This window comes from Zosterops lateralis (genome assembly GCF_965231275.1).
Source record: "Zosterops lateralis genome assembly, chromosome: 1".
Classification (NCBI taxonomy): domain Eukaryota; kingdom Metazoa; phylum Chordata; class Aves; order Passeriformes; family Zosteropidae; genus Zosterops; species Zosterops lateralis.
In genome coordinates, this window is record NC_139762.1 from 453035 (window position 1) to 480053 (window position 27019).

The following is a 27019-nucleotide window of genomic DNA, read 5'->3' on the forward strand; positions in this document are numbered from 1 at the left end:
TCAGGGCCCCGGGGCGGGCGGGCGCCGCTCCTGCAGGGAGAAGGACTGGCTGCGGATGCGCAGGGCCACCTCCTGCGTGCGGAACGTCAGCCCGAAAATGTCCTCGTGGTAGCGGTTCTTGTCCTGGGGGACAGGCCTGGGTCAGCGCCAGGGCCGGGCTGGGGTCCCCTGGGGTGTCCCCTGGGGGCTGGGGACTGGGATATTGGGGTATTGGGATATTGGGATATCGGGATATTGGGATATCAGGATATCGGGATATTGGGATATTGGCCCGTGGTGTCCCCTGGGGACTGGGATATTGGGACATTGGGACATTGGGATATTGTGACATTGGGATATTGGGATATTGGCCCTTGGTGTCCCCTGGGGATTGGGATATTGGGATATTGGGATACTGGGATATTGGGATATTGGCCCTTGGTGTCCCCTGGGGATTGGGATATTGGGATATTGGGATACTGGGATATTGGGATACTGGGACATTGGGATATTGGGATATTGGGACATTGGGATATTGGCCCGTGGTGTCCCCTGGGGACTGAGATATTGGGATATTGGGATATTGGGATATTGGGATATTGGGATATTGGCCCATGGTGTGCTCTGGGGACTGGGACATTGGGATATTGGGATATTGGGATATTGGGATATTGGCCCGTGGTGTCCCCTGCGCGGTGTCCCCTGCGCGGTGTCCCCTGTGCTGTGTCCCCCCGTGGTGTCCCCTATGGTGTGTCCCCCGTGGTGTCTCCAGGCGCGTCCCCTGCGCTGTGTCCCCTGCGGTGTCCCCCCCCCTTACCCTCAGCTCGCTGATGACGTCCCCGGCCTGGCCCAGGGTCATGTCGCCCTCCTGGGCCAGGATGTGCTGCACGGTCTGCAGCACCTCGGTGGCCATGGTGACGTCCCCGCACACGTACATGTGTCCCCCGAGCTGGCAGAGCACCCGGTGCACCTCGGCCGCCAGCTGTGCCCGCAGCACGTCCTGCACGTAGGTCTGGGGACACACGGGGTGATGGCAGCCTGAACACCCCCCCTCCCCCCAAACCTGTCCCCAGGTCCCCATCCCTGCCCTGACCCTTTGTGTGCTGTCCCTGTCCTTGTCGGTGTCCCCAGCCCTTCATCTCTGGTTTAGTGAGAGATCATCACTCCCTGTCCTCTCTTCTCCATTTCCATCCTCACCCTGTCCTTGTCCCCATCCCACCTCCCTCCCCAGCTCCGTGCCCATCCCAGGCTCTCTCCATCCCCATCCCAGTCCCCCCCATGTCACCCCTGTCCCTGTCCCACCTTGGGGGTCCCGGGCTGGCGGGAGAAGGCCGTGAGCACCTGGCTGAGGGCGCCCTGCTCCCGGGCCTGCTCCATCTCCTCGCGGTAAATGTGGTCCAGGGCGGAGGAGCGGCACCCGAACACCAGCACCATGGGGCCCAGGGGGCCGCCTGTGGGGACAGTGTCCTCGTGTCCCTGCACCCCATGTCCTACAGACCCGCTCACCCCTGTCCTGCAGCCCCCCTGTCCCCATATCCCCAGCCAACATCCCCATCCCCATGTCCCTCTATCCCCATATCCCCACATCCCAATCTCCATCCCCATATCCCCCCTTCCCCCTGTCCCCACATCCCCAGTCTCCATCCCTGTCCCCACGTCCCCTATCCCCCTGTCCCCATGTCCCCCTATCCCTCTGTCCCCACATCCCACCATCCCCATGTCCCCACGCCTCCAGTTTCCATCCCCGTCCCCATGTCCCCATATCCCCCCCGTCCTCACATCCCTAGTCTCCATCCCTGTTCCCCTTTCCCCTGTCCCCATGTCCCCATGTCCCCATATCCTCCCTTCCCCCTGTCCCCACATCCCCAGTTTCCATCCCTGTCCCCCTGTCCCCCGTCCCCATGTCCCCCCAACCCCTTGCTCATTGTCACCATGTCTCTTGTCCTGTGTCCCAGAGCTGCCACGTCCTTGTGTCCCTGTCCCCATGTCCCCATGTCCCCTCAGTGCCTCCCATCCCCGGGTCCCTGTCCTCGTGTCCTCCCAGCCACCTGTCCCCCTGTCCCCATGTCACCATTCCGCCATCCTCTTCTCCCTGGTGCCCCATGGCGCCTGTTGCCCTGCCCTGCCACGTGTCCCCTGTCCCCAGCCGTGTCCCCAGCCCTGTCCCCTGTCCCCAGCCCTGTCCCCAGCCGTGTCCCCAGCCATGTCCCTTGTCCCCATGTCCCCTGTCCCCAGCTGTGTCCCCTGTCCCCAGCCATGTCCCCAGCCATGTCCCTGTCCCCAGCCGTGTCCCTTGTCCCCATATCCCCTTGTCCCCAGCCGTGTCCCCAGCCATGTCCCCTGTCCCCATGTCCCCTGTCCCCAGCCATGTCCCTCATCCCCAGCCGTGTCCCTCATCTCCAGCCATGTCCTTGTCCCCATATCCCCTTGTCCCCAGCCGTGTCCTCTGTCCCCAGCCGTGTCCCCTGTCCCCAGCCATGTCCCCAGCCATGTCCCCTGTCCCCAGCCATGTCCCCCGTCCCCAGCCGTGTCCCCTGTCCTCAGCCGTGTCCCCATGTCCCCAGCCATGTCCCCAGCCGTGTCCCTGTCCCCAGCCCTGTCCCCAGCCATGTCCCTTGTCCCCATGTCCCCTTTTCCCCAGCCGTGTCCCCAGCCTGTCCCCAGCCATGTCCCTGTCCCCAGCCGTGTCCCCAGCCTGTCCCCAGCCATGCCCCCTGTCCCCATGTCCCCTGTCGCACCTCCGGCCCTGAGCAGGCTCAGCCGGTGCTGCCAGAAGCTGCGGAAGGGGGCGATGCCGGTGCCGGGCCCCACCAGGATACAGGGGGTGTCGGGGGTGGGCGGCAGCCGGAACGAGGGGGCCCTGCGGCATCGGGGGTCACTGGGGGGAGCTGGAGCCCGACCCCGGGGGGGGGGGGGAAATGGGGCGGGGGGAGCTTGGGGGTGTGTGGGGAGGGTAGGGGAGCAGTTGAGGACAGACAGGGAGGGCGGGCAGGGACAGGCAGGGGGACAGAGGGGACAGGGAGGGGACAGGGAGGGCGGGCAGGGGGACAAGACAGGCAGGGGACACAGGCAGGACAGGCAGGGGACACAGGACGGGCAGGGGGACAGGGAGAACGGGCAGGGGGACAGAGGGGACAGAGGCAGGGGGACAGGGGACAGAGAGGGGGACAGGCAGGGGACACAGGCAGGGGACACAGGACAAGCAGGGGACACAGACAGGAGGACAGGCAGGGGACAGAGGGGACAGACAGGGGGACAGGGAGGGGGACAGGGGGGACAGGGAGGGGAGAGGCAGGGGGACAGAGGGGACACGGAGGGTGGGTAGGGGACAGGGAGGGCGGGCAAGGGAACAGAGGGGACAGGCAGGGGGACAGACAGGGGACAGAGGGGACAGGGAGGGGACAGGGAGGGGACACAGACAGGGGACACAGGCAGGGGACACAGGCAGCAGGACAGGGGGACAGACAGGGGACACGGGCAGGGGGACACAGGACAGGCAGGGGACACAGACAAGGGACACAGGCAGGACAGGGAGGGGACACAGGACAGGCAGGGGGCAGGGGGACACAGGCAGGGTGACAGGGGACAGACAGGGGACACAGGACAGGCAGGGGGCAGGGGACACAGGCAGGAGGACAGACAGGGGACAGGCAGGGGACACAGGACAGGCAGGGGACACAGGCAGGGGACAGGCAGAGGACAGGCAGGGGGCACAGACAGGGGGACAGGGGACAGGCAGGGGACACAGACAGGGGACACAGGACAGGCAGGGGACAGGGGGACAGGCAGGGGACACAGACAGGGGACACAGACACAGGACAGGCAGAGGACAGGCAGGGGACACAGGCAGGGGACACAGGACAGGCAGGGGACACAGGCAGGGGACAGTGACCCTCACCCCCGGATGAAGGCCGGCACTGTGTCCCCCGGCTGCAGCCGCGCCAGCCACGTGGAGCACACGCCGTGGTGGAGGGGCCCCTGCCCGTCTGTGGGGACCGGGGGGGGGCGTGAGGCTGCGGGGGGTGGGACCCCCAAAGGCAGCCCCGAGCAGAGACCCCCGGGCAGGCCGGGCGGGTGGGGGGCCCTGGGGACACTGGGGACACTCTGGGAACCCTGGAGATGCCCTGGGGGTGCCCTGGAGCCCCCAATGATGCCCTGGAGCTCCTGGAGATGCCCCAGAGGTGCCCTGGAGCCCCTGGAGGTGCCCTGGAGCTCCTGGAGATGCCCCAGAGCTGCCCTGGAGCCCCTGAAGATGCCCTGGAGGTGCCCTGGAGGTGCCCTAGAACCCCTGAAGATGCCCGGAGCCCCTGGAGGTGCCCTGGAGCTCCTGAAGATGTTCTGGAGCCCCTGAACATGCCCTGGGGGGTGCTCTGGAGCCCATGAAGATGCTCTGGAGGTGCCCTGGAGCCCCTGAAGATGCCCTGAAGATGCCCTGGAGCCCCTGGAGATGCCCTGGAGCCCTTGGGGGTGCCCTGGAGCCCCTGGAGATGCCCTGGGGTTGCCCTGGAGCCCCTGGAGATGCCCTAGGGGTGCCCTGGAGCCCTTGGACGTGCCCTGGAGGTGCTCTGGAGCCCCTGAAGATGCCCTGGAGCTCCTGAAGATGCCCTGGAGCCCCTGGAGATGCTCTGAAGGTGTCTGGAGCCCCTGAAGATGCCCTGGAGCCTCTGGAGATGCCCTGGAGGGGCCCTGGAGCCCCTGAAGATGCCCTGGAACCCCTGAAGATCCTCCAGAGGTGTCCTGGAGCCCCTGGAGGTGCCTGGAGCCCCTGAAGATGCCCTGGAGATGCCCTGGAGCCCCTGGAGATGCTCCAGAGGTGCCTGGAACACCTGAAGATGCCCTGGAGCCCCTGAAGATGCTCTGGGGGTGCCCTGGAGCCCCTGGAGATGCCCTGAAGATGCCCTGGAGTCCCTAAAGATGTCCTGGAGCCCCTGAAGATGCTCTGAGGTGCTCTGGGGCCCCTGAAGATGCCCTGGAGCCCCTGGAGGTGCCCTGGAGCCCCTGGAGATGCCCTGGGGGTGCCCTGGAGCCCCTGGAGTGCCCCACCGTCCCCATCCCTGCCCAGCCCCGCTCACTCTCGCTGTGGTAGGTGACCACGGCCACGGTGAGGTGGATCTCTCCCGGGTGGGCGGCGGGCGCGGAGCTGATGGAGTAATAGCGGGGCTGGAGCAGCGGGAGCTGGGAGAGCAGCAGCGCGGCCGGCAGGGCCACCGAGGGGAACTCGGCCAGAACCTCGGGCAGCGTCGGGCAGCGGAACCACTTCCACTCCTCGTAGAGCCGCGCGTCCTGCGGGGACAGGGCTGGGACAGGGGGACCCCCACTGGGCCTACAGGGACCCCCAGGGACCCCACACTGGGCCTACAGGGACCCCCAGGGACCCCCACTGGGCCTACAGGGACCCCCAGGGACCCCACACTGGGCCTACAGGGACCCCACACTGGGCCTACAGGGACCACCAGGGACCCCACACTGGGCCTACAGGGACCCCCACTGGGCCTACAGGGACCCCACACTGGGCCTACAGGGACCCCCAGGGACCCCACACTGGGCCTACAGGGACCACCAGGGACCCCACACTGGGCCTACAGGGACCCCACACTGGGCCTACAGGGACCCCCACTGGGCCTACAGGGACCCCCACTGGGCCTACAGGGACCCCACACTGGGCCTACAGGGACCCCACACTGGGCCTACAGGGACCACCAGGGACCCCACACTGGGCCTACAGGGACCCCCACTGGGCCTACAGGGACCCCACACTGGGCCTACAGGGACCCCCAGGGACCCCACACTGGGCCTACAGGGACCCCACACTGGGCCTACAGGGACCCCCACTGGGCCTACAGGGACCCCCAGGGACCCCACACTGGGCCTACAGGGACCCCCACTGGGCCTACAGGGACCCCACACTGGGCCTACAGGGACCCCACACTGGGCCTACAGGGACCACCAGGGACCCCACACTGGGCCTACAGGGACCCCCACTGGGCCTACAGGAACCCCACACTGGGCCTACAGGGACCCCCACTGGGCCTACAGGGACCCCACACTGGGCCTACAGGGACCCCCAGGGACCCCCAGGGCGAGGGGAGCGGCCCCCAGGCCGGGGTGGGGGGTGGCAGCGCCCCGGTGTCCAGTGGGGCAGTGGGTCAGGGTCCCGGAGTCCCAGTGTCCCAGTCAGCACCCCAGTGTCCCTCTGTCCCAATAACCCAGTCAGCACCCCAGTGTCCCAGTGTCCCAGTGTCCCAGTCAGCACCCAGTGTCCTTGTCAACACCCCAATATCCCAGTCAGCACCCCAATATCCCAGTCAACACCTCAGTGTCCCAGTGTCCCAATATCCCAGTCAGCACCCCGGTGTCCCAATTGGCACCCCAGTGTCCCAGTCAGAACCCCAGTGTCCCAGTGTCCCAATCAGCACCCAGTGTCCTTGTCAACGTCCCAGTGTCCCAGCCAGCACCCCAGTATCCACTCAGCACCCCAATATCCCAGTCAGCACCTCAGTGTCCCAGTATCCAGCCAGCATCCCAATATCCCAATATCCCAGTCAGCATCCCAGTGTCCCACCCAGTGTCCCAGTCAGCACCCCATTGTCCCAGTATCCCAGTCAACACCTCAGTGTCCCAATCTGCACCCGAATATCCCAGTCAGCACCCCAATGTCCCAGTGTCCCAATCAGCACCCCAGTATCCCACTCAGTACCCTGGTGTCCCAATGTCCCAGTCAACACCCTAATATCTCAGCCAGCACCCCAGTGTCCCAGTCAGCACGCCAGTGTCTCAGTATCCCAGTCAGCACCCAATATCCCAGTCAGGACCCCAATATCCCAGTCAGGACCCCAATATCCCAGTCAGCACCCCAGTGTCCCAATACCCCACTCAGTACCCCACTGTCCCAGTGTCCCAGTCAGCACCCCAATACCCCAGCCAACACCCCAGTCCCCCCCCCCAACCTGGGCCAGGCGCTGGAGCCGCTCCCTCTCCTCGGGCTCCCGGGCCAGGGAGCTCAGGAGCTGCAGGAACTGCGGGCTGGGAGGGGCCGCCACGTCCAGGTAGAAGGTGAGAGCCTGGGCCAGGGTGCAGGGGGGCAGCCGGGCCTGCAGCACCCAGCGGGGCCCGGGGCTGGACCCGCCTGGGGAGGGGGATTGGGGGGCTCAGTCCCGGCCTGTGTCCTCCCCACGGTCATTCCTCTTCTCCTTCTTCCTCCTGCCCCCCTCCCCAAGTCCTGGCTTATTCCTCTTCCTCTGTCCCTTCCCATTACCTTTCCTCAGACCATTCCTCTTCTCCTGCCTCAGTTTCTTCCCTTTCCCCTTTCCTCTCCCCAGTCCTCACCCCCTCCCCATCATCCCCCGGTCCGTAGTGACGGGACCCCCTCGTGTCCCCCTCCGGTACCGCTGGGGTCTCCCCCCCAGTCCCCCCCCGTGTTCCCGGTACCGCTGGGGTCTCCTCCAATCCCCCAATCCCCCAATCCCCCAATCCCCCCCGTGTTCCCCAATCCCCCCAATCCCCCCCATATTCCCGGTACCGGCGGGGTCCCCCCAATCCTCCCGTGCACCCCCCAATCCCCCCAATCCCCCCGTGGCCCCCCAATCCCTCCGTGTCCCCCCAATCCCCCAATCCCCCCGTGTTCCCCTCAATCCCCCCGGTACCCCCCAATCCCCCCAATCCCCCCATATCCCCAGTACCCGCAGGGTCCCCCCAATCCCCCCAATCCCCCCGTGTCCCCCCAATCCCCCCGGTACCCGCGGGGTCCCCGTCGCGGCTCTCCAGCCCCAGGGGCTGCTCGGGGGGCGGGGGGTCCTCCACACGCTCCAGGACGCCCCTGACCAGCTCCTGGCGGTTGGCGGGGAACACGCCCAGGTGGTCCCCGGGCAGGTACCGCAGCCCCCCCTGCTCGGCACAGCCCACCCGGACCAGCAGCGTCTGCCGGCTGCGGGCGGGGGTCAGGGGAGAATGGGGGGTCTGGGGGGTCTGGGGGGGCTGGGGGGGCGAGGGGGTCTGGGAGGTCTTGGGGGGCGAGGGGCACAGCGGAGGAGAATAGGGGTCTGGGGGTCTTGGGGGGGCGAGGGGTCAGTGGAGGGGGAACGGGGGGTCTTGGGGGGCGAGGGGTCAGCGGGGAAAAGGGGGTCTGGGGGGTCTGGGGGGGGCGAGGGGTCACTGGGGGACTCGGGGGGTCTGGGGGGCGAGGGGTCAGCGGGGGGAACGGGGGGGTCTGGGGGGTCTCGAGGGAGTGAGGGGTCAGTGGGGTGAAGGAGGGGTCAGCGGGGAGAACGGGGGGTCTGGGGGGTCTGGGGTCTCGGGGGGGTGAGGGGTCAATGGGGTGAAGGAGGGGTCAGTGGGAGGGAGGAGGGGTCAGTGGGGTCAGTGGGGTGAGGGGGGGGTCAGTGGGGTGAAGGAGGGGTCAATGGAGGGGTCAATGGGGGGTCAGTGGGGGGCAATGTGGGGCACACACAGAATGGGGACACCGGGGTAAAGCAGTCCCGGGGGTCCCGGGGTTTGGGGTCTCCTGGGGGTGTGGAGGGGGACAGGACACCCCGGGGGTGGGTGGGGAGCCGAGGGGGGGGTTATCCCTGTGCAGGGCGGGGGTCTCACCTGGACTCCTCACTCTGCAGGTTCTCCACGGACAGCACCGAGCACGGGAACACCTGGCGCTTGTGCAGCTGCGACAGCCCTGGGGGGCACCGGGGGGGGGGTGGGGGTCAGGGGGGAATGAGGGCACCGGGGGGATCAGGGGGAACACGGGGGGCACGGGGGGGTCATGGGGGAACTGGGGACACGGGGGGGGGTCAGGGGGGACACGGGGGGCTGGGGACACACAGGGGACACAGGGGGCTGGGGGGACGCAGAGGGGCACAGGGAGGGCTGAGGGGACACGGGGGACACGAGGGAACACGGGGATACGTGTAGGGCTGGGGGGGTCATAGGGGGACTGGATGGAGGGGCTGGGGAGGAACAGGGGTTTGGGGGGACATGGAGGGGCACAGGGAGGGCTGGGGGACACGGGGGGCTGGGGGGACACACGGGGGGCTGGGGGGACACACGAGAGGCTGGGGGGACATGGGGGACACAAAGGGACAGGAGGATACCTGTAGGGCTGGGGGCTCATAGGGGGACTGGAGGGACTGGGGTTTGGGGGGACACGGAGGGCTGGGGGGGCTGGGGACACACGGGGGACACGGGGGGACACGGGGATACGTGTAGGGCTGGGGGGTCATAGGGGGACTGGATGGAGGGGCTGGGGAGGAACAGGGGTTTGGGGGGACATGGAAGGGGACAGGGGCTGGGGAATTATGAGGTGACAGGCTGGGGGGCACCGAAGGGTCCTGGGGAGGTCACAGGGGGCTGGAGCTGTCCCAGGGGGGGCTGGGGGGCACCGAGGGGTCCTGGGGAGGTCACAGGGGGCTGGAGCAGTCCCAGGGGGGGCTGGGGGGGCACCGAGGGGTCCTGGGGAGGTCACAGGGGGCTGGAGCAGCCCCAGATCTGTGGGATGCTCGGGGATCCCACAGGATGCTCAGGGTGCTCTGGGGTGTCTCGGGGAGCCACCAGTGACAGGTGGGGGGTCACACGGGGGGTCAGGGGGTCCCGCAGGGTTTGGGGGGGGTCCCGGAGGGGTCGGTACCCGCCAAGGTCTCGGTGGCCTGGGGCTGTGGCACCAGCCGGTGCCTCTGGCGCTTCCAGCCCTGGGGGGGGGCGAACAGCTCCTCGGCCCCCGCCGCCCCATCCCCCACGCAGAACGTCTCACAGGCGGCCTGGGGGCACAGGGGGGGCTGTGGGTGCCCATGGGGGGCTGTGGGTGCCCCCCAAGCTGGGTACCTGAACACCAGGTGTGCCAGGGGGGCTGTGGGTGCCCCCAACCCGGGTACCTGAACACCAGGTGTGCCGGGGGGGCAGAAGGGCTCCCCAGGGCCCCCCAGGCCGTACCTGGAACACCTGGCGTGCCCAGGTGCGGAACGACTCCTCCTGCGCGCACAGCTCGTCGCCCTCGCCCAGGGGCAGCACCCGCTCCCCGCCCAGCTCCTCCAGCCGCGTGTCCACGGCCCGGGCGAAGGCACAGAAATGGGGGTACGCCCGGGACCCCAGCCCGAACACCGCGAACCTGGGGGGAGAGGGGGCCCAGAGTTGTGGGGGTACAACCGGGACCCCAACCCAAACACTGCAAACCTGGGGGGAGAGTGGGGGGAGAGGGGGCCCAGGGATGTGGGGTATCCCCAGGACCCCAACCCGAACACTGTGAACTGGGAGGTGAGGGTGCCCAGGGATGGGGGGCTACACCCGGGACCCCAACCTGAACACTGCAAACCTGGGGGAGAGTGAGGGGAGAGGGGGCCCAGAGTTGTGGAGGTATCCCCTGGACCCCAACCTGAACACTGTGAACCTGGGGGGAGAGTAAGGGGTGAGGGGGCCCAGGAATATGGGGGTATCCCCAGGACCCCAACCCAAACACTGACAAACTGGGGGGAGAGGGCACCCAGGGATATGGGGGTACACCTGGGACCCCAACCTGAACACTGCAACCTGTGGGGAGAGTGAGGGGAGAGGGAGCCCAGGGATGTAGGAGTATCCCCGGGACCCCAACCCAAACACCAACAGCCTGGCTGGGGATGTGCTGGGGATGCACTGGGGGGGATCCTCCCCAAAGTCAGAGGGGTCAGGCCATTTTCAGGCCATTACATGAAGGGGGTGACAGTTGGGGACCCCGTGGGCAGCTCCTGCCCCCACCCCACACCCGCAGGGCAGGCAGGGCTGGAGCTGCCAGGGCTGGGGTGGTCCTTGTACAGGGCACCCCAAACCCCAGCAGGGCAGTGTGAGGGGCAAGGACCCCCTCCCTGCTCCTGTGGCCATGGCCATGCCTCCCTGTGGCCTGGGGGCTGCGGGACCCCCAACATGCCCAGGCTGAAACCCCATCCCCATCCCATCCCATCCCATCCCCATCCCATCCCCGGCTCCATCCCATCCCCATCCCCTCCCCACCCATCCCATCCCCATCCCCATCCCATCCCCACCCCATCCCCATCCCATCCCCATCCCCATCCCCATCCCATCCCCATCCCCATCCCCATCCCATCCATCCATCCCATCCCATCCCATCCCCACCCCATCCCCATCCCATCCCATCCCCATCCCATCCCCATCCCATCCCCATCCCCATCCCCATCCCCATCCCATCCCATCCCATCCCATCCCCACCCCATCCCCATCCCCATCCCATCCCATCCCCACCCCATCCCCATCCCATCCCCATCCCCATCCCCATCCCATCCCCATCCCCATCCCCATCCCATCCCATCCCCATCCCCATCCCATCCCCACCCCATCCCCATCCCATCCCCATCCCCATCCCCATCCCATCCCCATCCCCATCCCCATCCCCATCCCATCCCCATCCCCATCCCCATCCCCACCCCATCCCCATCCCATCCCATCCCCATCCCATCCCATCCCCATCCCCATCCCATCCCCATCCCATCCCCATCCCATCCCCATCCCCATCCCACCCCATCCCCATCCCATCCCCATCCCATCCCCATCCCCATCCCATCCCATCCCCATCCCCATCCCATCCCATCCCCATCCCATCCCATTCCCCATCCCCATCCCATCCCCATCCCATCCCCATCCCATCCCATCCCATCCCATCCCCATCCCATCCCCATCCCATCCCCATCCCATCCCCAATCCCATCCCACCCCATCCCGTGGCCCCGTTACCTCAGGGCTCCCAGGGTTTCCTGCACTGTCTGTGTTGCTCAGCTGCCGCCGCTTCTTCTTCCAGGAGGACACGAGCTGGTCGGACTGGGAGACGCTGTTGAACCGCAGCTTGTAGCTCCTGGGGCATTGGAAGAGTCAGGGGGGATCCTGCCCCAGCCCCAGCCCCAGCAGGGACCCCCAGGGACCCCTCGGGGTGCTCACATGGGCGGCTCCGCCTGGGAGGTGCCGGTGTAGGGCGATGTCATCTCCATCAGGGCCTTGGAGAAGCTCTGCGGGGAGCAGGATGTCACCCCCACATCCCATCCTCATCCCATCTCAGTCCCCAATCCCATCCCATGGCATCCCATCCCACCTCATCCCATCCCATCCCATCCCATCATCATCCTCCCCTTATCCCCATCCCTATCACATCCTCACCCCATCCCATCATCATCCTCCCCTTATCCCCATCCCCATCCCATCTCATCCCATCCATCCCATCCCATCCCATCCCATCCCATCCCATCCATCCCATCCCTACCTCGGCACATTCCGGAGGGTCCCCGTTCCCAAATGTGCTGGTGACCACCAAGACCAGGGTCTCGTGCTCCAGGGCCACCACGTCGTACTCATCCATGCACAGCACCTTCGTGGGAACGCCAGGATTAGGGTCATCCCCACAGGGAACTGCCCCACGGAACTGCCCCATGGAACTGCCCCACAGAACTGCCCCATGGAATGGCCCCCTGGAACTGCCCCACGGAACTGCCCCATGGAACTGCCCCACGGAACTGCCCCATGGAATGGCCCCCTGGAACTGCCCCATGGAACTGCCCCAGGGAACTGCCCCACGGAGCTGCCCCATGGAACTGCCCCATGGAATTGCCCCATGGAACTGCCCCACGGAGCTGCCCCATGGAATGGCCTCATGGAACTGCCCCATGGAACTGCCCCACGGAACTGCCCCATGGAATTGCCCCATGGAACTGCCCCACGGAACTGCCCCACAGGGAACTGCCCCATGGAACTGACCCAGGGAACTGCCCCATGGAACTGCCCCACGGAGCTGCCCCATGGAACTGCCCCATGGAACTGCCCCATGGAACGGCCCCATGGAACTGCCCCAAGGAATTGCCCCATGGAACTGCCCCAAGGAATTGCCCCCTGGAACTGCCCCATGGAATTGCCCCATGGAACGGCCCCATGGAATTGCCCCATGGAACGGCCCCATGGAATTGCCCCATGGAATTGCCCCATGGAACTGCCCCATGGAACTGCCCCATGGAATGGCCCCATGGAACTGCCCCAGGTGTCTCCCCTCACCCAAAGGTGCCATAGGGGATTTTTTGGCCCTTGGGGGGAGGTGGGTGAGGGGAGCTGCCCCATTCTCCCCCTTTCCCCCCAGACCTTGGGGTCGAAGGCCCGTCGGAAGAGCTGGCACAGGTTCCAGGCGTAGGTCCGCGATTTCCCGGTCTCGGTGCCGTAGAGGATGGTGGCCTTGACCCGCCGGGCCATCACGTGCCCCATGAGCTTGGCCGAGATCTTGACGGCGCTGTGGGATCCCCAGGGTCACCATGGGGTTCCCAGGGATCCCAGAACTCCCATGGGATCCCCAGGGTCACCATGGGGTCACCATGGGGTTCCCAGGGATCCCAGAACTCCCATGGGGTTCCCAGGGTCACCATGGGGTCAGTGGGGATTCCCAGGGATCCCAGAACTCCCCAGGATCGTGGGGTTCACCTACTTGGCCACTTCCTTGAAGGTTTTTCTCCGGGTGACTGTGGTGCCTTTGGACACGTAAACCTTCCAGGCGTCCGGCTGTGGGGCAGAACGGGGCAGTTGTGGGGCAGAGGGGCCATGGGGGGCAGCTGTGGGGCAGGGGGGCCATGGGGGGCAGCTGTGGGGCAGAGGGGCTATGGGGGGCAGCTGTGGGGCAGAGGGGTTGGGGTCTGTGGGATTATGGAGCAGAGGGGTTGGGGAGTGGGGGGGTTTGGCTGTGGGGCAGAGGGATTGGGGTCTGTGGGGCTGGACCCACCTGGAATGTGAACTGGGGGTCATGGGGAGCCCTGGGGGTCATGTGGGCTCAGGGGGGGCTGGAAGACTCCCAAAGGGGCTGAGGGAGAGGGGAGCACCCTCAGCTGGTCCCAGGGGATGCCCAGGGGCTGCTGTGAGGTGTCCTGGGGGCATCTGTGGGGTGTCCTGGGGGCATCTGTGGGGTGTCCCGGGGGCAGCTGTGGGGTGTCCTGGGGGCTGCTGTGGGGTGTCCTGGGGGCAGCTGTGGGGTGTCCTGGGGGCTGCTGTGGGGTGTCCCGGGGGCAGCTGTGGGGTGTCCCGGGGGCTGCTGTGGGGTGTCCCGGGGGCAGCTGTGGGGTGATGCCAGTGGAGGGTGATGCAGAGGGTTGGGGGTCCCACAGGGATCAGCGATGCTCAGGGTGGTCCCAGAAAGTTCTGGGGGGCCCGGGGGGGTCAGTGCCAGCTGACTGAGGGTCTCAGTGACCCCCTGGGACAGGGGGCAGAGGGGCTGGGGAGCCATGGGGCAGGACCTGTGGGTCCAACCCCACACCTGGCAGCAGAAGGGGGCTGTGGGGCAGGATCCGTGGGTCCTGACAGGGGCTGTGGGGCAGGATCTGTGGGTCCTGATGGGGGCTGTGGGGCAGGATCAGTGGGGCGGGGACCACACCTGGTAGCGGAAGGTGGGGCTCAGGTGGTAGTTGACCATCTCCTGGTGGAAGACGGGGGTGAGGCTGCCTGAGAGGGGGGGCACGATCCAGGCCCAGTCGGCCGGACACCCCCCCCGGGCCCGCCCCTCTGCCGCCAGGTGCTTCATGAAGGACTCGGTGGCCGCGTGGTGGTCCACGATGGTCACCTGGGCCACCTGCGGGGACAGGGAGAACTTGGGCCACCTGCGGGGATGGGGGGCACAGGGATGTGGGGGTTCTATGGCCCGGCAGTGGGGGGATTCCAGCACTGGGGGTCCCGGCACCGGGGGTCCTGGCACTGGGAGTGTCCCTGTAGGGGGGTCCCAGCAGGGGGGTCCCAGCACTGGGGGTCCTGACACTGGGAGTGTCCCAACAGGGGGGTCCCAGCAGTGTGGGGGTCCCAGCAGTGTGGGGGTCCTGACACTGGGGGTCTGTCAGAGTCTGTCCGAGGATGTGTTATGCCCCACAACTGTCCCCGATGGTTGAAGACCAAGACCCCAAAGAGACTGGAGAGAGCCCCTGGCCTGGCTGAGGTGGGGCCTTGCCGAGGACTGATACGCATCTCCACGAGAATGGAATGCAAGAACAATAGCAGCTCGTTACAGTGGACTGAGCTGACTATACTGACCGTGCTAGAAGGGCACAGCTTGCCGCTTGTTCCTGAGCACCCAACTTTGACGCAGGTGCCTGCACTGGCCCAGTGCCCTCTTTGGCTCCATTCCACTCGCCTTGGTCCTTTTCCTGACCAGCCTATAAAGACTCTGCGGATCCCGTGCACCCTTTGTGATCACCCCACTGGAGAAGATCCCGTCCATGGGCATCTCTACGTCTTGAGGACCTCCGATTCTCCACGTGGTAGCTATAATCCCCCTTCCCCTCTTTCTCTATCTTTCTCACTATTCTCTATTTTCTCTCCCCACTCTCGCATTGTGGGCACTAAATAAAAGTGCATTTTTTGTTTAAGCAAACTGGTTTGTCCCCTGTTGTGTCTTTTGCGCTTTGAGATCCCCAAAACCAACCATCGGGTTCCCCGCATATGTTTGCGGACCCTGACAGGGTCCTGGCACTGAGCGTGTCCCTGCAGGGGGGTCTCAGCTGTGGGGAGTTCCCAGTTAGGGGGATCCCAGCACTGGGGGGTCCTGGCACTGAGAGTGTCCCTGTAGGGGGGTCCCAGCTGTGGGGAGCTCCTGGCAGGGGGATCCCAGCAGTGTGGGGGTATCCCAGCATTGGGGGTCCCAGCAGTGTGGGGGTATCCCAGCAGTGTGGGGGTCCCAGCAGGGGCTCCCAGCCCTGTGGGGGTCCCGGCACAGGGGGTCCCACCTGGAAGCTGTGCAGCACGGCCACGTTCACCTCCACGGCCGCCCGGTCCTTCCAGAGGGAGGAGCTGGTCCCCGTGTCCAGCCCCATGCGCTGGGCCACCTCCTGGGGGGGGGGCAGCAGGGCAGGGTGGGCCAGGGGGGTCGGTCGGGGGGTCCCCGAGGGGTCCCTGATGGGGTCCCGGATGGGGTCCTAGGGGTGGTGTCCTGTTTGGGGCACCAGAGACTCCCAGGGGGGTGCTGGGGGTGATCAAAGCGTGGTCCTGTGGGGGTCTCGGGGGGGTTCTGATGAGGGTCCCCAGGTGGGCCTGAAGGGGGTCCCAGAGTGACGACCCCAGTGGGAATTGCTGGGGGACTCCAGGGGCGCCCAGTGGGGGTCCCAAGGGAAATCTTGGGGAGTACCAGGGGGCTCCCAGAAGGGGTCCTGGGGTTCCCCAATGGAGTCCCAGGGCTGTCCTGGGGCTCCCTGCTCAGTCCCAGTGGGGGGGTCTCTGTGGGTCCCGGTCCAGCCCCGGTGGTCCCGCCCAGCCCCGGGGGGGGGGGTTGGTCCCTGCTCAGCCTCGGGGGGGAGGTGCCCGTTCAGTCCCGGGGGTCCCTGCTCAGCCCCGGGGGTCCCTGTCCAGCCCCGGGGGTCCCTGCTCAGCCCCGGGGGTCCCTGTCCAGCCCCGGGGGTCCCTGTACATTCCCGGTGGTCCCAGTCCAGCCCCGGGCTCACGCCCAGCCCCGGTGGTCCCTGTTCAGTCCCCAGGGGTCCCGCCCAGCCCGGGGGTCCCGCCCAGCCCGGGGGTCCCTGTACAGCCCTGGGGGGGTCCCGGTGGTCCCCTCCAGCCCCGGGGGGGTTCCGGTGGTCCCGCCCAGCCCCGGGGGGGTCCCTGTCCAGCCTCGGGGTCCCTGTCCCCCCCCGGGGGTCCCGGTGGTCCCTGTCCCCCGCTCACGGGCAGCACGTGGTAGCGGTGCGGGTCGCAGAGGTTGCGGGAGCCGATCTCGGTGCCCATGTACCAGCCATTGAACGGCGCCGCGGGGAACTCCAGCCCCCCGATCTCCAGCAGCAGGTTGGACACGGCGGGCAGGGCGTGCCAGCGCAGCCCCAGCTCCGAGAACCAGGGCAGCCTGGGGGGCACGGGGGGCGTGGGTGCGGCCCCACAGCGGCCCCACACCCCTCAAACCGGCCCCACAGCGGCCCCACAGCCCCACAGCGGCCCCACAGCGGCCCCACAGCGGCCCCACAGCCCCAAACCGGCCCTACATCCCCACAGCGGCCCCACAGCCCCAAACCGGCCCTACATCCCCACAGCGGCCCCACAGCGGCCCCACAGCGGCCCCACAGTCCTCAAACCGGCCCCACAGCGGCCCCACAGCGGCCCCACACCCCCAAACCGGCCCTACATCCCCACAGCGGCCCCACAGCCCCAAACCGGCCCCACAGCGGCCCCACAGCCCCCAGAGCCGGGACACATCCTCCATCCCTCCTGCACACCGGGGTCCCACCCAGGGATGGTCAGTGCATCGATAATTCAGTCAGGGAGAGGATCAGCATCCCGGAATTCCAGGATCCAGCCCAGGAGAGGCTCAACAACCCAGGACCCCAGCCCGGGGAGGGTCAACAACCCACTATCCCAGCCCGGGGAGGATCAGCATCCCGGTATTCCTGAATCCAGCCCAGGAGGGGGTCAACAACCCAGTATCCCACCCAGGGAGGAGCCAGCATTGCAGTATTCCACAACCAGTATCCCAGCCCAGGAGGAGCCAGAATCCCAGTATCCCTCAGGGATGGGATCTTGTCCCCACTGGGGTTCCCCAATCTCCATCCCCCAGCCCATCCCCTCCCCAAACCCTCCCCAGGGGTGACCCGGTGGGATTTCAGGGATGACCCGACGGGATTTCAGGGACAACCCAGTGGGATTTCAGGGATCACCCGGTGGGATTTCAGGGGTGACCCGGTGGGATTTCAGGGGTGACCCGGTGGGATTTCAGGGATGGCCTGGTGGGATTTCAGGGATGACCCGGTGGGATTTCAGGGATGACCCGGTGGGATTTCAGGGATCACCCGGTGGGATTTCAGGGATGACCCGGTGGGATTTCAGGGATCACCCGGTGGGATTTCAGGGATGACCCGATGGGATTTCAGGGGTGAGCCAGTGGGATTTCAGGGATGACCCGGTGGGATTTCAGGGATCACCCAATGGGATTTCAGGGATCACCCGATGGGATTTCAGGGATGACCCGGTGGGATTGCAGGGATGACCCTGTGGGATTTCAGGGATCACCCGGTGGGATTTCAGGGGTGACCCGGTGGGATTTCAGGGATCACCCGGTGGGATTTCAGGGATGACCCGGTGGGATTTCAGGGATGACCCTGTGGGATTTCAGGGATGACCTGGTGGGATTTCAGGGACAACCCGGTGGGATTTCAGCCCAGGTCACTGTGAGAGACCCCCGCGGCCCGAGAAGCTCCGGGGGGAGGCTCCGGGGGGTCGCAGCCCCACTCACGTCGGGTGGTGCAGCGGCACCTCCAGGACCAGCTCCGGGGGCAGCGGGAACAGCTCCGGGGACTCCTCGGGGCTCTGCAGCAGCAGCGGCAGCACGTCAAAGCGGCCCCCGCCGGGGGTCCAGCCGTGTTGGATGCAGAGCTGGGGGAGAACAGCGTCAGGGGGGCGTCCGGGAGGGGCCTGGGGGCGCAGGGGTTTGGGGGGGATGGGGAGGATGGAGGGGAGATGGAGAGAGGGATGGAGTAGTGTGAGGAAGGAGAAGGAAGAGAGAAATGGGAATGGAGGGCGCCATGGAGGGAGGATTGAGGTGGGGATGGAGAAGGAAGAGAGGAGGATGGGGAGGTGCTGAGCGGGGCTGGGGGGCGCAGGGGTTTGGGGGAGATGAAGGGGATGGGGAGGATGGAGAGGAGATGGAGAGATGGATGGAGTAGTATGAGAAGGGAGAGAGATGAAGTGGGAATGGAGGGCACCATGGAGGGAGGATTGAGGTGGGGATGGAGAAGGAATAGAGGAGGGATGGGGAGGTGCTGAGCGGGGCTGGGGGGTGCAGGGGTTTGGGGAGATGAAGGGGATGGGGGGGATGGGGAGGATGGAGGGGAGATAGAGAAGAGGGATGGAGTAGTGTGAGAAGGGAGAAGGAAGAGAGAAATGGGAATGGAGGGAGGATTGAGGTGGGGATGGAGAAGGAATAGAGGAGGGATGGATGGGGAAGTGCTGAGCTGGGCCTGGGGGCGCAGGGGTTTGGGGGAGATGGAGGGGATGGGGGGGATGGAGGGGATGGGGAGGATGGAGAGGAGATGGAGAGAGGGATGGAGTAGTGTGAGGAGGGAGAGAGATGAAGTGGGAATGGAGGGAGGATTGGGGTGGGGATGAGAGGGAGCAGAGGAGGGATGAGGGGCTCCGGGGGGCTCAGGGGTGCCCCCACCTCGGTGATGTCCACATTGGCCGGGTCCCCCCGCACGGAGCCGTCGGGCTGCCGGTACCCCGCGTAGCGGATCAGCTGCGGGTTCCAGATGCGGAAATCGCCGCGCCCCGGGGCCCGCGGGGGGAAGATGGTGATGGCCGACCTGGGGGGGACCGGGGGGGCGTCAGGACACCCCGAGACCGCGGGGGGTCTGGGGGAGCCGGGGAGGGTCTCACCGGATGTTGCCGCGGTTGGTGGCGAACTGGATGTGGGAGCAGAGGAGGCTGAACATCTCCCCCAGCCCCGCGCAGTCCCGGGCGTCAAACACCTGCGGGGGGCACAGGGTGGGCGTGAGACCCCTGGGGGGGCACAGGGTGGGCGTGAGACCCCTGGGGGGGCACAGGGTGGGTGTGGGGACCCCTGGGGGGGCACAGGGTGGGTGTGGAGACCCCTGAGGGGGGCACAGGGTGGGTGTGGGGACCCCTGAGGGGGGCACAGGGTGGGCGTGGAGACCCCTGGGGGGGGCACAGGGTGGGGTGTGGGGACCCCTGAGGGGGGCACAGGGTGGGCGTGGGGCACAGGGTGGGCGTGAGACCCCTGTGGGGGGCACAGGGTGAGTGTGGGGCACAGGGTGGGCGTGAGACCCCTGGGGGGGCACAGGGTGGGTGTGGGGACCCCTGAGGGGGGCACAGGGTGGGCGTGGAGACCCCTGGGGGGGGCACAGGGTGGGGTGTGGAGACCCCTGGGGGGGGCACAGGGTGGGTGTGGGGACCCCCGAGGGGGGCACAGGGTGGGCGTGAGACCCCTGTGGGGGGCACAGGGTGAGTGTGGGGCACAGGGTGGGCGTGAGACCCCTGGGGGGGCACAGGGTGGGTGTGGGGACCCCTGAGGGGGGCACAGGGTGGGCGTGAGACCCCTGGGGGGGGCACAGGGTGGGTGTGGGGACCCCCGAGGGGGGCACAGGGTGGGCGTGAGACCCCTGAGGGGGCACAGGGTGGGCGTGAGACTCCTGAGGGGGGCACAGGGTGGGTGTGGGGCACAGGGTGGGCGTGAGACCCCTGAGGGGGGCACAGGGTGGGTGTGGGGGACCCCTGCAGGGCAGGCGGGGTGGGACCCCCCGGGGGAATCAGATCAGGAGCTCCTTTGGGGCGGGGGTCCCCACGGGGATGGTGTGGGGTCTTTGTTGGGGTGGGAGCTCCCTGTGGGTCCTGTAGGACAGGGGTTGTGTGAGTTGGGGTCCCTCTGGGGTGGGGGTCCCCGTGAAACAGGTCTCTGTGGGGTGGGTGGGGGTCACCCACACCCATGGGACATGGGGCGCAGTATGAGGGTCCCCATGGGGTGGGGTGTCCATGGGGTGTCGGTCCCTGTGGGTTCCTGTGAGATGGAGTGGGGTCCCTGTGGGGTGAATTGGGGTGCCTTTGGTCCCCCAAAGCAGGGTCTCTGTGGGGTGGGGGTCACCACAGGACGTGGGGCACAGTATGAGGGTCCCCATAGTGTGAGGGTGACCGTGGGGTGTCAGTCCCTGTGGGTTCCCATGAGATAAGGTGGGGTTCCCATGAGATGCAGTGGGATTTCTATAGGGTAGGGTGGATTGGGGTGCCTTTGGTTCGGCATCCCCAGCAGTTTGGGGTGTCCCCAGCTATCTGAGGTGTCCCCAGGGGTTCGAGGTGTCCCCAGGAGTCTGAGGTGTCCCCAGCAGTTTGGGGTGTCCCCGCGGGCCGCGGTGGGTGGGGGTCCCCATGGGCTGTGGTGGGGGTCCCGGGCCATGGTGGGTGGGGGTCCCCGCGGGCTGTGGTGGGTGGGGGTCCCCAGGGCCATGGTGGGTGGGGGTCCCCGGGCCATGGTGGGTGGGGGTCCCGGGGGCCGCGGTGGGTGGGGTCCCCATGGGGCGCGGTGGGTGGGGGTCCCTGGGGGCTGTGGTGGGTGGGGTCCCCATGGGCTGCGGTGGGTGGGGGTCCCCAGGGGCTGTGGTGGGTGGGGGTCCCTGGGGGCTGTGGTGGGTGGGGGTCCCCATGGGCTGCGGTGGGTGGGGTCCCCATGGGCTGTGGGTGGGGGTCCCCATGGGGCGTGGTAGGTGGGGGTCCCAGGGGCCATGGTGGGTGAGGGTCCCCATGGGCCGTGGTGGGTGGGGGTCCCAGGGGCCATGGTGGGTGAGGGTCCCCATGGGCTGTGGTGGGGGGGGGTCCCCAGGGGCCATGGTGGGTGGGGGTCCCCATGGGCTGTGGTGGGTGGGGGGTCCCCATGGGCTGTGGTGGGTGAGGGTCCCCATGGGCCGCGGTGGGTGGGGGTCCCCAGGGGCTGTGGTGGGTGAGGGTCCCTGGGGGCTGTGGTGGGTGGGGGTCCCCGGGGGCTGTGGTGGGTGGGGGTCCCCAGGGGCTGTGGTGGGTGGGGTCCCCATGGGCTGTGGTGGGTGAGGGTCCCCATGGGGCGTGGTAGGTGGGGGTCCCGGGGCGCACCTGCAGCTTGTTCCACTGGATGCGGCCCACGCAGCGCGCCGCGTTCCGCCAGGCCTGCTTGGCGCCGAAGGTCAGCTCGGGCTCCCGCAGGCGGTACCAGCCCGAGCCCGCGATGTCCGCGGCCACCTCCCGCAGCCGCTGCGTGTGCGCGGGGGAGTTCTCCCTGCGGGGGAGACCCCCCTCAGTGCCCGGGCACGGGGACCACCCCCCAACATCCCCTGACACCGGGACCACCCCCCAGCACCCCACAGTTCTCCCTGCGGGGGAGACCCTCCTCAGTGCCCAACCAGCCCCGGGACCACCCCCCAACATCCCCCGGGCACCGGGACCAGCCCCGGGACCCCCAGACACCCCCCGACACCGGGACCAGCCTCTGGGACCACCCCCCGGGACCCCCAGTTCTCCCTGCGGGGGGAGACCCTCAGTGCCCCGGGCACCGGGACCGGCCCCAGACACTGGGACCACCCCCAGGACCCCTGGACACCGGGACCACCCCCCAGCACCCGCAGACACCGGGACCACCCCCCAGCACCCTCCGACACTGGAACCATAGAGGGTAGGGGGGCCAAGCAGGGACAGGGGTGTAGGGTGCTCTGGGGCAGGGATGGGGGTATGGGGTGTCACAGGGCAGGGATGGGGGATGAAGATATGGGGTGTCCCAGGGATGGGGATACGGGGTGTCCCAAGGCCGGGATGGGGATATGTGGTGTCTCAGAGCAGGGATGGGGATATGGGATGTCCCAGGGATGGGGATATGGGGTGTCCCAGGGCAGGGATGGGGATATGGGGTGTCCCAGGGCAGGGATGGGGGTATGGGGCACCCCAGGGCATGTCTGGCGCTATGGGGGTACCCTGGTGGGGGTGTGGAGTGCTCTGGGCAGGGATGGGGCTGTGGGCACTTTGTCGCAGGTGTGGATTTTTGGGGTGTCCCAAGACAGGGATAGGGATAAAGAGGTGTTTGGGGCAGGGGTGGGGCCGTGGGGTGCCCTGGGGCCGTGGGGTGCCCAGGGCATGGCTGGGGCTGGGCTGGGCTGTGGGCTGTGCCCGCCCTGGGGGCGCCGTGCCCACCCTGGGGGTGCCGTGCCCACCCTGGGGGTGCCGTGCCCACCCTGGGGGTCCTGTGCCCACCCTGGGGGTGCCGTGCCCACCCTGGGGGTGCCGTGCCCACCCTGGGGGTCCTGTGCCCACCCTGGGGGTGCCGTGCCCGCTCTGGGGGTCCTGTGCCCACCCTGGGGGTGCCGTGCCCGCTCTGGGGGTCCTGTGCCCGCTCTGGGGGTCCTGTGCCCACCCTGGGGGTGCCGTGCCCGCTCTGGGGGTCCTGTGCCCGCTCTGGGGGTCCTGTGCCCACCCTGGGGGTGCCGTGCCCACCCTGGGGGTGCCCGTCCCGCTCTGGGGGTGCCGTGCCCACCCTGGGGGTCCTGTGCCCACCCTGGGGGTGCCCGTCCCGCTCTGGGGGTCCTATGCCCACCCTGGGGGTGCCGTGCCCACCCTGGGGGTGCCCGTCCCGCTCTGGGGGTGCCGTGCCCGCTCTGGGGGTCCTGTGCCCGCTCTGGGGGTCCTGTGCCCGCTCTGGGGGTGCCGTGCCCGCTCTGGGGGTCCTGTGCCCGATGTGGGGGTGCCGTGCCCACCCTGGGGGTGCCGTGCCCACCCTGGGGGTCCCCAGCTCTGTCCCGGGGGTCCCCCCGCGCTCACCGCCGCAGGGACACGTAGTACTGGGTGATGAAGTCCCGGGCCAGCCCCAGCAGCTCCTCGGGGGGCCGCGTCCCCTCGGGGGTCGGGGCGGGCAGCGGCCGCGGCAGCACCAGCGAGCCCAGGCAGCGCTGGGCCGAGCAGGGCCCCTCCTGGGGGGGGGGATCATCGGGTGAGCCCCCCGACCCCCGGACAGGTGTCCTTGTCCCTGTACCCCCTGCCACACTGCCCCACCCAGGCCTGTCACCCCACAAACCTGCACCCCCAGCCCTGTTTGCCCCCCAATCTGCCCCCTGCCCTGCAGCCCCCCCAAAGGGGACTCCAGCCTGCGCCCCCATCCCTGCCCTCCCTCCTCCTTTTCACCCCTTCAGCCCCACATCCCACTGCCGGGCCGCCATCCCTGCGCCCCCAGACCCGCCCCACGGCCCCCGGCCGTGCCCTGAGCCCCCCAGACCCGCCCCCTGGACCCCCAGACCTGCCCGGACCCCCGGCCCTGCCCCTCGCCCCCAGACCCGCCCCGCGCCCCCCGGCCGTGCCCTGAGCCCCCCAGACCCGCCCCCTGGACCCCCAGACCTGCCCCTCGCCCCCGGCCCTGCCCCTCGCCCCCAGACCCGCCCCGCGCCCCCCGGCCGTGCCCTGAGCCCCCCAGACCTTCCCCTCGCCCCTCAGACCCCCAGACCCGCCCCTCGCCCCCCAGACCATCCCCGCGCCCCCCAGACCCGCCCCGAGCCCCCCGAGCCCCCAGCCCTGCTCTGAGCCCCCCAGACCCGCCCCCAGACCCCCGGACCTGCCCCTCGCCCCCCAGACCCGCCCCCGGCCCCCCAGACCCGCCCCCGGCCCCCCGGACCTGCCCCGCGGAGGCGCAGAGCGTGTCGTAGCTGATGCTCCCCGTCTCCCAGTTCTTCAGGCGGGCGAAGCGCGGGGGCTCCACCGGGGACGAGGGGGTCGGGCTGGGGCTGGGGGACACACAGGACACCCCTGAGACCTGCCCGGGCACGGGGGGCTTGGGGAGATACACATAGCCCCCTCCCCACTTGCTCTCGGACACCGAGACCCCCTCGGGTGGGGGGATCTGCCCCAGGGGATGGAGACACTCGAGTAATGGGGAGAGGGAAGGACTGGGGGCGTTGTGGGGGGACACTGGGGGAGGTCCGGGGGGTTCCCCAACATTTGGGGCACCGGGGGGGTCCCGTGTCCTCGGATCAGCTTCGTGGGGAGGGGGCTGGTGGGGAATAGAGGAATGGGGGGGCTCAGAGGGGGAAATGGGGATGGGGGACTGAGCTGGGGGATCAGGGGATGGGGAACAGGGGATGGGGAAATGGGGATGGGGAACAGGGGATGGGGGGACAGGGGAACAGGGGATGGGGAACAGGGGATGGGGAACAGGGGATGGGGGATCAGGGGATGGGGAACAGGGGATGGGGAAATGGGGATGGGGAAATGGGGATGGGGGACTGAGCTGGGGGAACAGGGGATGGGGGGACAGGGGATGGGGATCAGGGGAACAGGGGATGGGGGAACAGGGGAACAGGGGATGGGGAACAGGGGATGGGGAACAGGGGATGGGGAACAGGGGGACAGGGGATGGGGCATCAGGGGATGGGGGAACAGGGGATGGGGAACAGGGGATCAGGGGATGGGGAACAGGGGATGGGGAACAGGGGATCAGGGGATGGGGAACAGGGGATGGGGGAACAGGGGATGGGGAACAGGGGAACAGGGGATGGGGAACAGGGGATGGGGGAACAGGGGATGGGGGAACAGGGGATGGGGAACAGGGGATGGGGAAATGGGGATGGGGAACAGGGGATGGGGAACAGGGGATGGGGAACAGGGGATCAGGGGAACAGGGGATGGGGAACAGGGGATGGGGAACAGGGGATCAGGGGAACAGGGGATAGGGATCGGGTGATGGGAACAGGGGATGGGGATCAGGGGATGGGGATCAGGGGATGGGGGAACAGGGGATGGGGATCAGGGGAACAGGGGATGGGGATCAGGGGATGGGGGAACAGGGGATGGGGATCAGGGGAACAGGGGATGGGGATCAGGGAACAGGGGATGGGGAACAGGGGATGGGGAACAGGGGATGGGGGGCTGAGCTGGGAACTCAGGGAACGGGAGATGAAGACACGGGGGGCTGAGCTGGGGGGGTCAAGAGTTGAGGGCTCAGAGGATGGAGGGGGCGCGGGGCGTTCCTGGCCCCGGTGTGAACAATGGCCATGAGTCACACCGGGCTCCGGGCCACCTCCGGGGGGGGACACGCCTCCTGTCCCCTGCCCGAGCCCCCCCGAGCTGTGGGGTCCTCACTCCTCCATCCCCGCTGGACCTCACAGACCCCTCCCCATAAATCCCCCTGTGTGCCCCCACATCCCGTTCACCCCATGGGCTGCCGGGGCCACGCGGTGGGGCAGGAGACACTGTCCCCACGGCACGGGCAGTGCACACAGGGCTCTGCTGCCTGTGGGGTCCTGTCCTGCCCCAGGGCCCCACACCGGCCTTGGGGACACCTCCCCTGTGGGGTCACCTCCAGTGTGGGGTCACCCCCATGCCAGCCTTGGGGACACCTCCAGTGTGGGGACACCTCCAGTGTGGGGTCACCTCCAGTGCGGGGACACCCCCACTGAGGGGACACCCCCACTGAGGGGACACCTCCACTGTGGGGTCACCCCCATGCCAGCCTTGGGGACACCTCCCCTGTGGGGACACCTCCATTGTGGGGACACCTCCACTGTGGGGTCACCTCTGCTGTGGGGTCACCCCCACGCCAGCCCTGGGGACACCTCCACTCTGGGGACACCCCTACATCAGCCTTGGGGACACCTCCACTATGGGGTCACCCCCACTATGGGGACATCCCCACTGAGGGGACACCCCCATGCCAGCCTTGGGGACACCTCCGCTGAGGGGACAATCCCACTATGGGGACACCTCCAGTGTGGGGACACCCCCACTGAGGGGACACCCCCCCTGTGGGGACAATCCCACTATGGGGACACCTCCAGTGTGGGGACACCTCCAATGTGGGGTCACCTCCACTGTGGGGACACCCCCCCTGTGGGGACAATCCCACTATGGGGACACCTCCAATGTGGGGACACCTCCCCTGTGGGGACACCCCCACTGTGGGGACACCCCCACTCTGGGGACACGTCCCCACTGGACTCCTGCCATGTGTGAGTGTCCCCAGGAGAGAGAAGGGGGTCCCCAACAAGGCTCAGAGCTGTGGCAGGTGAGTGCTGGTGCCCCATCCGTCCTTTCCACCCCAAATCCTCCCCGTCCCACCCCTGTGCCCCACCTGGGGGTCCCGGCTGGTGCCCCATCTGTCCTTTCCACCCCAAATCTCCCCATCCCACCCCTTCTGTCCCCCTGTGTCCCCCCTGGGGGTCTCGGTGGATGCCCCATCCCTCCTTTCCACCCCAAATCCTCCCCATCCCACCCCTGTGTCCCACTGGGGGTCTCGGTTGGTGCCCCGTCTGTCCTTTCCATCCCAATCCTCCCCATCCCACCCCTGTGTGTCCCACCTGGGCACCCACCTGGGGGTCTTGGCCGGTGTCCCATCCATCCTTCCCACCCAAATCTCCCCATCCCACCCCTGTGTCCCACTGGGGGTCTCGGTTGGTGCCCCGTCTGTCCTTTCCATCCCAATCCTCCCCATCCCAGCCCCTGGGCACCCACCTGGGGGTCTCGGTGACAGCGGCAGGGCCAGGGGGGTCCTCGGGCGGGGGTCCCCGGGGCCGGGAGCAGAGGCCGAGGCCGGGGCAGGCTCGGGGGGCTCCGGGCAGGACCCCCGGCAGGTTCCCCAT

General features: G+C 68.1%; 1 protein-coding gene across 1 annotated transcript; it reads right to left on the reverse strand.

Moving 5' to 3' along the window:
- On the reverse strand, nucleotides 1-27019 carry NOS3 (nitric oxide synthase 3; the record flags this gene model as incomplete). Its single annotated transcript, XM_083872737.1, is given in 27 exon segments — nucleotides 1-123; nucleotides 797-991; nucleotides 1282-1430; nucleotides 2718-2839; nucleotides 3878-3965; nucleotides 5052-5262; nucleotides 6927-7105; nucleotides 7716-7903; nucleotides 8566-8644; nucleotides 9593-9722; nucleotides 9895-10069; nucleotides 11682-11698; nucleotides 11700-11799; nucleotides 11883-11950; nucleotides 12202-12306; nucleotides 13068-13212; nucleotides 13405-13478; nucleotides 14341-14535; nucleotides 15680-15781; nucleotides 16611-16785; nucleotides 18166-18305; nucleotides 19090-19231; nucleotides 19305-19396; nucleotides 21525-21687; nucleotides 23217-23365; nucleotides 24061-24169; nucleotides 26892-27019. Coding segments are annotated over 27 exon segments (3543 nt in total).